The 14,683-nt window shown below is 41.7% G+C and overlaps 1 protein-coding gene across 1 annotated transcript; it reads left to right on the top strand.

Annotated features, from left to right (window-relative positions):
* Nucleotides 1-2,779: 2,779 nt before the first annotated feature.
* On the top strand, nt 2,780-8,068 carry LOC307118384 (uncharacterized protein; the record flags this gene model as incomplete). The annotated part of the gene is made up of 10 exons (XM_079803996.1): nt 2,780-3,175; nt 3,604-3,699; nt 5,516-5,626; nt 5,785-5,991; nt 6,161-6,256; nt 6,404-6,667; nt 6,857-6,951; nt 7,112-7,162; nt 7,394-7,778; nt 7,881-8,068. Exons 1-10 carry the CDS (start codon nt 3,142-3,144, stop codon nt 8,066-8,068), a joined length of 1,527 nt encoding a protein of 508 aa, XP_079660122.1. The 5' UTR covers nt 2,780-3,141.
* Between the last annotated feature and the right edge of the window lie 6,615 nt (nt 8,069-14,683).

Here is a 14,683-nt window from a genome sequence, read left to right on the forward strand (position 1 = left end):
ACAGAACACATGCTATATTATTTTACATTTGATTATTTTATTTAATTCTAAAGAACTCTTAGCCTATTTGGTGCACTTATGACGCCTCATGATGTTCCAAACCTGTATGAGTTTCTTTGTTCTCCTGTAGGCCTACACAAAAGAAGATATTTTGAAGAAAGTTTGTACCAGGCTGCTTTGGGGGCACCATTGACTTCCACAGTAATCTTCCTACGTGTTCAACATAACAAAGAAATGTATACATGTTTGGAACAACTTGAGGGTGAATAAATGATGACAGAATTTTCATTTTTGGGTGAACTGTCCCTTTAAGAAGTCATTCTGAACCAGGCCTAATCACTTTTTTGAATTTTAAAAATGTTTATTTTCTTTGAATAATTTACTTAAATTATGACTATATTATCGTGTAATTATTTGTCCCATTTTTATCTAAATATTTTTTAAATGTCATAAACTTTAAATGACAGGATTATTTATTATGTATGATATAGCCTAAATAAATGATAAATTAATAATAACATTTATTAGGCTAGAATCTATAAATTAACCTGTCTAAAAAAATAATAATTCTGTCTGCCAAGCTCTGATAATGTATTGGAATATTATATTAATATATTATCCATTAAAAAAAACTATAGGCCTACCTTTAGAAGCACGGATGTGTCTGTCACATAGACTGGTCTGTCACCACAGTCAGACAGTCTGAGACACTGAAATGCTTCTCATAAAGTGTGCAGTTGGCCTGAGGTTCATCATGAGTTACTGGACAGACCCATTGATACCTTTTTGATATTAATTCAGTTCTATATCTGGAGATCCCCTTGCGTTCTTCAAACGGTGGACGCAACGCAAGCTCGACATGTTTTTAAAAAACCGCGCAAGTTTACAGGCACACTCTGGCACAGCGCATGTTCTCGAGACTCCGCCGCTATAGCAACAAAGCCCGCAATCACGCACAAATGAGCTCCTGTACTACTTATTGTGAAATTGATTCTTTATATTTGCTATCAGTATTCTCCACACTGCAAACTCCGTATGTGTTTATTGAACTATGTGTGGACCTGTGTAAAATACGGGACAAATCGCGTCCCGTATTGGTTTGATACGGAACGCGTCATTTTGCTTGTAAATACGGGACGATTCCGTATTTTACGGGACGGGTGGCAACCCTACGCTAGGGTGCGTCTAGATTTCTAGGCTAGCAAACTGTCCTTCAATACCCCGGTTGCAGGAGTACTGTTATGTCGTTCGACTGCTTGTTTATCGTCACCTGTGCCAGCAGATCCAGCAGGAGTATCCGACACTGTTTTCCCTGACTTCTTCACACCTTTCCTCTTTTCAGATCCTCCCATTATCGTTGTTCCAAAAATTCAAGACATTAATAAATGGAAATTCTCAACAAAAAAAAAGTTTCGTTGTAACTATTATAAAACAGTTTGGGATTGCTGAGCTCACAAACGTACATGTGATCAGGGCGCCATCTTGCACGCCTCCTCTACCCTGAAAAGTTGTATTGAAATTCACTCAGGGAAAAATGTATGATACTTTAATGTTAAAGGCCTGAAAATAACCTAAATATAAAACTGCATTTCTGATCATGTTGTGATTCAAATTTGAGGATGATACTCTAACAAATGTAGCTTCTGTAAGCTTTTATGTCAAAAAAAAAAAAAAAACCTCTAGGCGTCCTTTCAAAAAGGCCCTTTATTTCAGAAGATTTGTAATTGTAAAGAGTAGCGTTTCATTCAAATAAATCTGCAATAAACTGCTAATTATAATGGATATATACAGTTACTGAAAAACTAAAGCAACTATTACAGAATTTACAAAGTGTAAAAAACTAATTTAGTTGATAAGAAGTGCCAGTCTCCACTGCGGTGTGCTCTCGCAAGATGATGCCTTTTGATTGGTTACAACGTCCATCAATCAAACCTTTGTTGGCAAGGCATTGGCTAGGCATTGCCTGCCTTTATCCAACCAAAACCATAGCCGCTTTGACTGACACCTCACGGAGCCTGTAATGCGCTTCCTGTATATAATGAGTCATCAGAAGGCCTGTGATTGAAGGAGAGAGACCTGGGAGGGTTCAACTGGAGCTGAAGACTCTAAACTGCAGGGGAGATCCTCAGAATACTCGCTATTGCATTGAAAATGGACGTGATTAATTACTAATATAACTCAAATACGCTCAAGTAAATGAAGGAGGATTTTTTTGTTTGCCCCCCTCTATTTTTCAGAGTGGACCCTTACACTTACATGCTGGTGTTTATTGGATTCGTCCGATCGGATCTGCACGATAGGAGATGAAAGATGAGTAACTGCATTTATTATGCTGATGTTTAAGTGGCCGGTCCTTTAGCATTTAATTAAATGCTAAATGAAGCATTAAATTAATAATTTATCATTTCATTAATCCTTTAATGCACCACTGCGGATTGAGAGGTTAAACTAATACAAGGAAACATTATTTAATATTTTTTATTCATATGCAAAAATATAGTAAAAATAAATAAATCAAAGTATTTACCAACACATTTTGATGCATGCACAGACATCTAGCATTTCTGAGTGATGATGATGCAGAGGAATCACTGAATCAAAGTTTTGAACTGAGTCAATGAAACAGGTTCAAACTTTTTAATAAAGAAAACGTCCAAATGAAGTTTGTAACTATTCAATAAATGTGTTCAGATCGATGCGCGCTCACGGCTCCGCTCATATGAATGATTCACGTTTTAGTTGCTATGGCGACGCCTGTTATGAATTCTGACGCAGACTCAGACACGCACCGATTGTGTTGTTGATCTGTTGTTGAGAGAGACGACTGAGGCGATTTCACAAACTTTTGCAGAATATTTTCTGTGCTGACCTTGAAATTTTGAAGCTGTTTGGAGGAGACGAGACTTTTATTCTGGAAGAACATCGCAGGAGATATCCTTTACAGAGTTACATTTTTGAGTTGTAGATACTTTTATCTTATTGTTCTTTTCTTATTTTAGGAGTGTCGAGTTTGATTAATTCTTTGTTTTTGTTTTCTTTTTTTTTGGAGGAGTATTTTTGAGGAGAGTTTATTGTATTGTATTGTGTGTTGTTTTGTTTTGTTTTGTGTTTTGTATTGTTTTTGTTCCAGATTGCAGGAGGATGTCGATGGCGAAGATGATGGGTGAAAGAGAAGGTGAGTGCTTTAACGTTAGTTATGTTATGTTACTGAAATATTTCAGCCTCTGGCCGCTCCATATCCAGGAGAGCTGCTTTCTCTCAGACGGCTGGTCAGGAGGTTTGGAGACAGACAGTGTTCTGATGACCGTGATCAGGCCTGGGCCGGTTGCATAAACCGTTAAGACTAGTCTTACAAGTTAGACATACATTTTTTTTTCTTTAAGACTGTTCATACATTTTTTTAAATCAGTTACATAAAAACATAGACTTGCCTAACTGCTAGTGGCTCATACTAGATCTTAAGACACTGTCTTAACGTAATGGCTTAGTTTATGCAACTGGCCCCCAGGATACGCTGCCAGACCAGACCCAGATCACAGATCCAGGAGCTTCCTACACATTTAGCGCTTCTGTCTTCTGAGTTTTCTGTTTCTGTGCCCACAGGTCAGACTGACAGGAAGAGAGCGTGGCAGAGCGGCAGCCGGCAGAGCCCAGATGATCATGGACGTCCGTCCACTCCATCTAAAGGCTTTCGCAGAGGTCAGAATAGGCTTTTATTACACAAGTTATGGCTCAGTTAAAGGGTTAGTTCACCCAAAAATGAAAATGATGTCATTAATTACTCACCCTCATGTCGTTCGACACCCTTAAGACCTTCATCTTCGGAACACAAATGAAGATATTTTTTGTTGAAAGCTGATGGCTGAGAAGGCCTCAGATAGGCCTCCATTGGCATTCAGTACACAGGGTTTTTCCTGGGTCAAAAATGGTCTTCGGTGGTGGCTGACAGACATGACACACGCACGCACAGTAAAAAAAGTCCCCTACCCACATGATCTGCAAGCGCAATACTGACAATACATTTTAAATAAATTCAAAGAAAGTTTGTAACTTTTGCTTATCTTATTTTGATCCCACATGAAAAAATACTATAGTATATTATAGTAAAATTACTCTAGTAAATACTATAGTGTTTTTGAACTGTACTATAGTAAATATACTACAGTAAATAAACAAAGTGTAGTAAATACTATAATATAATACAATATACTACAATTTACTGTAGTATCTTTACTATAGTATGGCTCAAAAACACTATAGTAATTTTACTATAATATACTATAGTATTTCTTCATGTGGGATACCTTGATGTTTGTTTTTGTTCCTCATTTTTACACTATTTACTGATAATTGTTTTGGTATATAATCATATCAATATTAAAAAGTAGTTTTTAAAAAATGAACAAATAGCCTAATTTTCTGCCATATACAATTTCATAAAATTATCAGCTAGCTAACAACAACTTTGTTCTGGGTTCACCTCACAGTCTAAACTAAGTGATTTATAGGCTATTTATTTTACTACACATTATGAACATAAATAAGCTGAAAGACTGGATAATTAAAACTAACTCTTACACCCACTCTTGCTAAATTGTGTAAGCACACTTGTGTTCTCATTTCAGGTGTTCTGAGTAAATTTAAACTGATTCGTTAGTTCAGTGTTGGACAGATCAGTTGTTCTAACCAGTCGTTAAAATGATTCGGTTCATTAGGTTGCGAATCGGACATTAGCAGACGCGTTGTGTGCGAATCCCGTCTGTTAGAACATCGCGAAAGATTTGTCAACACACAGAAAACACTTCATAACTGGACACGATTTGTTTCCCGTTTATTGAAAGTATGCTTTATGTCAGCTGGTCAGAGAATCAGTCAATGTTTTTTGAGCGCATTTCACACCCAGCGGCAATGAAAGGAAAACATCGTCTGATAGCGCCACGTGCAACATGGATTCGGTCTTCCGACCTTTTGATTTTTATTAACGTAATATGTGAAATATTAGAAAGCTAAGAATGCTTATTTTGAAGACAGAGAGAGTGCGAGCGAGGGAGGAGCTCTGATCGTCTCTCTGTCACTCAGTTACAAGCGCAGCATCTATTCTACATCATTCATAAATCACAATAGCTCATCAAATAAAGCTTTGGCGGGACAAAAATTTGTTTTGGCGGCCGGCAAAAAATTTTCAATGTAGGAAAAACCCTGGTACATTTACACTCACAAGACCCATAAAAGGCACTTAAAATGTCGTTTCAAAGTCCATCTCACCGCAGTGGCTCTACAATAATTTTACGAGGCGACGTCAATAGTTTTTGTGCCAAAAAAAAAATCAAAATAACGCCTTTATTCAACCTCTTCTTGTCTTCCGTGTAGGCCTCCACGACGCATGCGCGAGAATATGACGTAGCGCCGGCGTTTGGGTGAACTAACCCTTTAACAAATAATGTGTCATTGAAAATAACAATTTCATGTGACCACTGACATTGATTATTAATATTATTAAAAATGTCTTGACCAGGCACCATGTCCACATCATATTTGTCCCTCTCTGAGGACAATATAGTGAGGCGGTTCTGCAGAGAGTCGTTGAGCCTTAGCAGCCGAGGCTCGTACATCACGAGCTCAACAGGTGAGACTGAAATAAGGCTGGGCAGTGTACAGTCACATTGAATTTCATTTTACTGGTGACCTTTTTTTTAAGTAAAACGTAAGTTATGTCATTTTATCACTGCCTAATTGGACGTCAGAGATGTTTCTAATCATTCAGTTTTGTTTTCTTCATTTCAGAAAAACCCACAGAATGTAAGAAGAGGAAACGAGTTCGTTCTTTCCTCAGGAACGTGTGTAAGGCTGTGAGGCGCTCGCTCCTCTGCTGTTGTCTCAGTGATGTGGATGTTGTGGAGTCTTTTGTTCCTCCAGCGGATCTGGAGCCAGAGCCCGATCCTGGTCCATCATCACCTGATCCAGATCACTCCGGCGTCAAGCCAAATAATGGTCAATCTGCAGACATTATTTCTCCAACATTGTTTTAAACAGAATTATTATCGTCTTGTTTGCACTGATATTTTTAATATAAAACAAAGGATCTAGCAATCACAGATCCAGGAGCTTCCTACACATTTAGCGCTTCTGTCTTCTGAGTTTTCTGTTTCTGTGCCAACAGGTCGGACTGACAGGAAGAGAGAGTGGCAGAGCGGCAGCCGGCAGAGCCCAGATGATCATGGACGTCCGTCCACTCCATCTAAAGGCTTTCGCAGAGGTCAGAATAGGCTTTTATTACACAAGTTATGGCTCAGTTAACAAAATAATGTGTCATTGAAAATAGAAAGTTGAAAAAAATAAAACATAAAGTAACAATTTCACCATTGACATTGATTATTAATATTATTAAAAATGTCTTCAGCAGGCATCATGTCCACATCATATTTGTCCCTCTCTGAGGACAATACAGTGAGGCGGTTCTGCAGAGAGTCGTTGAGCCTTAGCAGCAGAGGCTCGTACATCGTCGATTGGAGGTGGAGTGGCGATAGATCGGATAGCCGAAACGAACAGGGCAGTTGGAGCGACGAAGAGTGGATGTGCCATCCGCTGCCAGGTCAAGTTCCCGTCGAGCCAACGGAGACTTCAAATGGCCTTATGGAGGCTTCACCGGTGAACACGAGCTCAACAGGTGAGACTGAAATAAGGCTGGGCAGTGTACAGTCACATTGGATTTCATTTTACTGGGAACCTTTTTTTAAAGTAAAAGTATTATTTATTATTAAAATTATTAAAGACATTATTTCTCCAACATTGTTTTAAACAGTATTATTATCGTCTTGTTTGCAAGCTCATACATTTCTCATATTTTGTTTTTCAGACTCCTTTGAGACTCTCTATAACGTGGGAGAGATGATTGGATCCGGAACTTTTGGGAGAGTGTTCAAGGGAACACGGAAGTTTGATGGCAAAAAGGTAAAGCAATCTTGCTGAATTGTACAAACATTTTTGCTCTTGCATGCATCAAAACATTCTTAATACAGATGGGTTAATACTTAGATGCTCAAATCGTAAATGTTATGTGCAAAGTCAGGCGCTTGAATACCGTTATTGAACGCTGTTTTTTTTTTTGCAGGTTGCCATCAAGCAGATGCACAAGATTGACAATGATCGTTATCTTGATATTGTAAGTTGGTCAAAAGTTGTATTTGTTGTTTAAGTGCTGTTTGTTGTTTAAGTGCTGATTACTGTAGTCAATACACCTGTAGGAAGCATTAGGTGTAAATGTAATAGATCAATAAACCTGGAAAGGCTCTGATGATCGTGTCTGTAAAGATCAAAGAAAAGTACATTTAAAAATGATAGGTTTTCTTCAGATTTTTACCCAGCTAACCTTCTGTCTACTACTTTTCTCTAGCCCGGGCATCCCGAACCTCTCGTTACAGAAGTGGCGCTGCTGCTAATGATGAGGCATGAACCCATAAGCCCCTACGTCGTCCGACTGTACGACTGGTTTGAACATCCTCGGACATTCGTTCTCATAATGGAGTTCCCTGACCCCTGCGAGAGCTTGCTGGACTTCATCATTCGTCATTCGTGTCAACTGGATGAAACAACAGCACGGGTCATCCTGCGACAGGCTGCGCTGGCGGTACAGCACTGCATCGAGCATGGCGTTTTTCATAATGACGTTCATGCAGAGAATTTCCTGGTGAAGACAAACACGTTAGAGCTCAAGCTGATCGACTTTGGCTGCGGTCAGCTACTTAGTGGTGATGGCTACGAGACAAAAATATACCGTGGTGAGTATTTTTGGAGTGTGGAAACCTGGATGTAGTGACTTTCTGATTATTTGATGCTTTGAAGAAATTGCTCAACAATGTGCAAAAATGTCTTGCTCACAGGATTACCTTCTTACTGCCCACCTGAAGTCTTCACAGAATCTCGATTCCACGCCGTCCCAGCAAATGTCTGGGCTCTAGGGGTGTTGTTGTACCTGATGGTTAACGGACGTTCTCCCTTTGGCAATAGAACGGAAATCACACAGGCCAAAGTTACATTTCAGAACTCCAACTTATCCAAAGGTGAGTGAAGAATATCGATAAACACACACACACATAAAGCAAAGGCTCTGTTTAGAAACAGGTAAAGGTGAAGTATGTAAGATGTTTCAAGTTGAAATGCATTCAGTTTATAGTTCACCAGATGCTGTTTTCATAATTGCCAACATTCGTGTCACATGGTCATCATGACTAACCAGCTCTCTCCTTAATAAAATGTGTACAGAATGCAGTGATCTGATTAGCCAGTGCCTAGCCCGGGATCCAACGAAACGGCCGACGTTAGAGCAGGTGTTACAACATGAATGGATTAGAAATGATCTGGAGAAGTTCAGGAGAAGTTCAGGAGATTCACTCGATCAGTGATTTCAGGTGTGAGGTAGTGTAACAGACAGAGTAGGATTAATATCATTTATCTTCAATTCTGGATTATTTGTAGTGAGGTTTTCAAATTTGTGTTCATGTTCTTGTTATAGTCAAGTCAAGTCAGCTTCATTTATACGGCGCTTTATACAATACAGATTGTTTCACAGCAGCTTCACAGTAATAAACAGGAAAATAACACAATTAGTGATGCAATTGCAAGAATTCAGTTCTGTTGTAAATCAGCTAAAAAAAAAAAAAACATTCATGAGTTCACATGTTCATATAATCTTTGTATTGGACAGGAGATAACACTTGCTGTCCTTGGTGGAGGGCTTGAGCTCGAGACTTGACCAGAAGTCCAACCCCGACCTGACAGGAACCCAAGCCGATCCTGGTCCATCATCACCTGATCCAGACCACTCCGGTGTCAAGCCAAATAATGGTCAATCTGCCGGGGATGAGGGCTTCCCACTGATGACCAACCTCTTGCGGCCATACCCTGGACATCACATCCCACCAGAGAAAAGGGTGTTCAATTACCGCCTCAGCCGGGCTAGGTTGGTAGTTGAGTGCGCCTTTGGCATCCTCTCAGCTTGGTGGCGGATGTACCGCCCGTGTCATTGCAACCAGTCCAGAGGTTGCAGAGGTGTGTGTGAAGGCCACATGTGTGTTGCACAACTTCCTGCGCATGAAGACACTGGAAAGCAGGGGTGGACTGGGGCAAAAAAGTGGCCCTGGACTTTCTGGCACAAAGCGGCCCATCACACCCGGTGTGCAACACACCTCACCATAAACCCACCAGCTCATTATACACAGGGCAATTTTAAACACAGAAGCTATTTATTCAAAAATATGAATTATATGAATTGTTTTATTGAAATGCTTATCATACTGAATGACAGGCATACTTCTTCAGTTTATAATTTGTCTTTCCTGGTGCACATGGCAAATTGTATTTATTTTTTTTTGTATACAAATTTTGATTTCTCTTTTCCATACACTGTAGTTTAATATCATTAAGTTCAATACCTACCATAAAATCAGACCATATAAAATGCTATTGTCTAGAACAGAGTCCTGCACAGCTCCGATTTTGTAAACCCGCACCCGCCCGTACCCGCAGTGCTTAAAACCGCATCCGACCCCTTCTCCGACAACAGCACTAATTAAAATCCGCACCCGACCCGACCCGCTTAAAATAGAACCGACGCCCGACCCGCACCCGCAATAAAGTCAGTTTAGCATATTACATTATAGACACTGTGGCGAGGCCGAGGGACCGTGAGGGCGGGACGAGGCGGCGCTCATCAGGGAGGATGAGCGCCAGCTGCGCGCCGCAGCGATCTCGGCCCTCGCGGAGGAGTGAGGGACTATAAAGGAGGAGCGACGACAGTGAGGGACGAGAGAGGACCAGGCCTGGATTTTGTGTTATGTTTTATTTTGTGTTCGCTGCAGTCGTCCGTGAGGGGCTGCAGCTTTTTATTTTCATTTTGTGTTTGTTTGTATGTAGGCGGCAGTCGACCGTGAGGGGCTGTCGCCGCCATTTTATTTTGATTAAATGTTTTGATTGTCCGCCGGTTCCCGCCTCCTTCTTCCCGTACAAACAACGTTTACTACAGTGGTGCCGAAACCCCGGGAGGAAGGAGGGACACGCTGTCGAAGAGCCCTCGCAGCTGAGGGGGATCGCGGTGCCGCGGAGTTCGGGCAGCGCGGAGGAGAGAAGTCCGCGAGCGGCTGCCCGAAGCGGTGGTGCTGGAGCGGATGAAGGTCGGTGGGACGGAGAGCTCGCTGCCGTGCCCCTGGGTCGAGGTGGGGTGGCTGCCGTCCGCGAGGGGGCGAAGGAGTCCCCAGCGCTTGCCCGGAGCCGAAGCCTGCTGCCGCCCGCCATATTGGGGAGGAGCCGGAGCGCTGCCGTCCGCCAGGTTGGGGAGGAGCAGGGAGCGCGGGACGGGGACTCGCTTCCGGCCGCCCTCAGAAGGAGGAGCCACCGCCAGCCGCCAGGGGGCGGAGGAGTGTCGAGCCGTCCACCGGCCGTCCAGTACCACCGCATGGCACCGCGAGGAAGAGCCTCTCGGCTGGCTGAGGACCGAGCGGCAGTGTGTCTGGGAACCGGACCAGAATTTTTTTTTTTTTTTTTTTCTTTTCTCCTCTCTCCACTCTCTCGTCTCTGTCGCTCCTCATGCTCCCCGCTCCGTTCTCTCACCTCGCTGTTCTTACCCCCAGGTCCCGCGGCCGCCGTGATCGCCTGCGAAGGGCGTTGGGGGTATGTGGCGAGCAGCGAGGCCGAGGGACCGTGAGGGCGGGACGAGGCGGCGCACATCAGGGAGGATGAGCGCCAGCTGAGCGCCGCAGCGATCTCGGCCCTCGCGGAGGAGTGAGGGACTATAAAGGAGGAGCGACGACAGTGAGGGACGAGAGAGGACCAGGCCTGGATTTTGTGTTATGTTTTATTTTGTGTTCGCTGCAGTCGTCCGTGAGGGGCTGCAGCTTTTTATTTTCATTTTGTGTTTGTTTGTATGTAGGCGGCAGTCGACCGTGAGGGGCTGTCGCCGCCATTTTATTTTGATTAAATGTTTTGATTGTCCGCCGGTTCCCGCCTCCTTCTTCCCGTACAAACAACGTTTACTACAGACACACTTACAAAAATGTTTATTGCCAGCATACATAAGTTATTACACGACCATTAACTTAAGGACAACTTCGGGACATTCTAAAACGCTTAACGTGGCTTAATGTAGGTAAGACACTGTTATTAAGAGACCAAACTCAGTAAACATAATACTAATAACGTATACTATGTACAAAAGTACAAAAGTGGCTTAATGTAGGCTACTAAGACAGTGTTATTAAGAGACTAAACTCAGGAACCATAACAAAAATACTGTTCGATTGAACTGCGTGTGCTTGGTTTTGTTACCACAGTTAGCTGCGTGCTTCCTCAGCGATGAACTTCCACATTTGCGGCTATCTTTTCTTCAACTCCTCATGATCCATCTCGACGAGTGCAGGCAGAGCGCGCGCGCGGTTGTGATTCTCCTGGGAGGAGAACAAATAAACTGATATGGATTTGAAAATCAACTTGAAATACAGGCAAGGCATATTTTTGTATATGCATATTTTCAGGAACACATCTACAATATACATGCATATATTTTTATATATAGGCCTATATTCGTTTGCACGTGACTTTTTAAAACCCGTGTTTAGACCCGTGTTCTCCCTTGTCCGACCCGCACCCGTATCCGACACAGTAGGATGTTTTTCACCCGTTTCAGCAATATTCGCGGGTCACCCGTCACCCGTGCAGGACTCTGGTCTAGAAGACTTAGGATGTAGTGCAGAATGTGGACTGTTTTAGGGTGCCTTTCTAGTGGCTATAGTATCTAGACATCTGTAATTTTATGGAATTGAGCTCAAATAGTGGAAAAGAGTTTAAAAATGATATGAAAAATACAGCATATTAAAATGATTTCTGAAGGATCATGTGACACTTACTGAAGTAATGATGCTGAAAAGTCAGCTTTTACAGAAATAAATTACATTTTACAATACATTCTCATAGAAAACAACTAGGCCTATTGGAAATTGTATCAATATTTCTTAATATTTGTGGTTTTACTGTATTTTTGATCAAATAAATTCAGCCTTCTTCTTTCAAAAACAATTTAAGAAGTCTTAATTATTTCAAACTTTTGATTACCAGTGTGTAAAATAATGCATGTAACTAGCAAATTATATATTTATTTTCATATGTCACTTTCCATTGGCCACTTGAATATGAAAGTTGCCAGTTTTAGCATGATATATGAGAAAGATATTTTGAGTATTATGAATCATTTGAAAATGATTGTGAAATTACTGAAGAAAGCCTGGAAACAGAAAGACAAACATTCCCTCTGATATGCTGAAAACTGCGACACCTACGCTAATGTTTCTTTGTGCATTCTGTAACAACAATAAGTTCTGGGGAATAATTAATTCAAATGGTATGAATATTCATGAGTTTATGAATATTATTAGCTTGTTGTACAGAAAAATTAACGTATAACGGAACCTTTAATCATTTAAAAGTAACCTTTATCCAAATTGATTTCTTCATCAATTATCAATCTTACAAACCTTAAGAAACATTGATCTGTTTGATCAGGACAAATAATATCTCTTATGTTTGCACAATTTGTATTACTAAAGTAGTAATACATGAAAATCAAGCTTAAATGGGTAGCTTAGATCTTACGCTTCAGTGACTTCGAGATTTGTGAGCAAAACAATAAGGATTCAGTTTAATGCAATTATTGAGTTTTAATAAAACACTATAGAATACAAAGCTACGAATCACACGGGGGTAAATATGCATATATATAGGAGAAACAAACGATATGGTACAAACAAGGAAAAATCAAACTTAACGAATAAAATCAAAGGGAAAAGAATGATGGAAAGAGAGAATCCACGAGGGAGAGAGAGATGAGAGAGATGAGAGAGAGAGAGAGAGAGAGAGAGAGAGAGACAGACAGTTCAATCACTTCACCAAAACCCTTCAGACATTTATGATTTCGTGAATCAGGATTAATTCAGACAACCTCGTACAAGCAGTTAAAGGTGAAATATAATACTTGCATTAGGCTCTCTCGTGTACGTGTCTGAGTTCGAATCGTCGTGGAAGTTCGCTAAGGAGGTGAGTCCGGAGAATTTCTGTGAAGTTCAGGAAAGTCGCTCCAGAAGTTGCAGGTCTCTCTCTCTTGGCTTGGTGCCAAAGGAATCCCTCTCTCAAAGGAAGGTCAAAGGCCAGGGTCCTTGTAGTGGCGGAATGGCGGAGCGCAAGGAGTTAATGATAACTTCTGCATTTATAGATGGAGTGGCCGAGCCCGACTTATGGAAAGATCCAATCACGTCCGTGGAGAGATCTTCTCGAGAAGGCGCGAGTGTTCCATTGTTCTCTGAACCCCCCTCCTCTGAGTTAATCAATAGGGTGGAAATTCTAAGCCTCTTTTTCTTTAGAAAGCTGGTATTTCTGAAATTATGCATCAAAATCTGATTTTTGAACCAAATTTGGCCTAGTCATAATTTTGCGATAACAGAGATACTAAGAACGGTCATTCTGCGATTTGCGCGTCCAGATATACAAGATTATCACAGTTACTGGCATACAGGTTTTGATTGGCAACAGTAAACATCCTAGTTATTCTAATACATTGTATAAAGACATGAAATCAACGGATTATATATATTTGAACATTATTAAGACAGTTCTTTAAGTCCCATGTTTTAAGTAACACGTGTCGTGCAAGAATTGTCTTCTTTCAGCGCTGATATGTGTGTGTGTGTAAAGTCATGTGGATGCCTTCAGGCGGTACAATTCGATGCTCCATTCTGTAGACTCAGACAATCTGGCGGACATCGTGGTTGTTCATTAACTTCGATATCTCTTACACACACACCCCATTGTCTATGTCTGATTTGATTAGGAGAGTCACGAGTTGGTGTGTAGAAGCCTCATCCGGTGATGTATTCGGCCCAAAATCTGATTGAATCGGGTCATTGTTGCTACAATTCTTTGACGACGAATAACGTAAAAGGCATTATAATCTGATTCATTCTGAAAGCTCAACAGTAGTTTACATCCCTGGAAATTAATGTCCGTCGTTTAACATTTTTAAAATCGTTAACAGTCGGGAAATATTGCTGCCCATTGACTCGTATTCAGCTCTTACCTCGGCTCGCATTCAAGTGTCGCCCGCGCTGCTCGGCTGCTGTGCACAGTAAATCCAGCCTCGTTGAATTTGATTGGATATCGCAAACATTTTGACATTGACGAGCGCTTTTACACCACTGAGACACTGGGACTGAGCAGGCTATAGATTAGAGTTTTGCATGGAGTTTTGCCTCAAGAGGGCTGCGCGGGCCATTCGTCTGGGCTGACGGAAGGATATAGGCTACGTAGTTTTACTATAATTTATTCTTCATATATTTACGTAGCAACGGGCAGGCCCACATTGTCCAGCGGCCCACCGGGAAAACGCCCGGTACGCCAGATGGCCAGTCCGCCCCTGCTGGAAAGGGGGAGAAGATGCGCACACAGAGCTGAACCCACCATTGAGCCATCTTCAGCTCCTGAGGCCCTGCGAGATGCACCAAGGATGGGCTCCAACAATGCCACCCGTAGAGCTATCCAACTCCGAGAGACGTACTGTGCCTACTACTTCAACCAGGAGGGTGCAGTGCCATGGCAGCCGAATTCATAGAATACGCCAAAGGCTCTTTTCAGAGCCACAAAACCC

Source organism: Gobio gobio, assembly GCF_949357685.1.
Source record: "Gobio gobio genome assembly, chromosome: 22".
NCBI lineage: Eukaryota > Metazoa > Chordata > Actinopteri > Cypriniformes > Gobionidae > Gobio > Gobio gobio.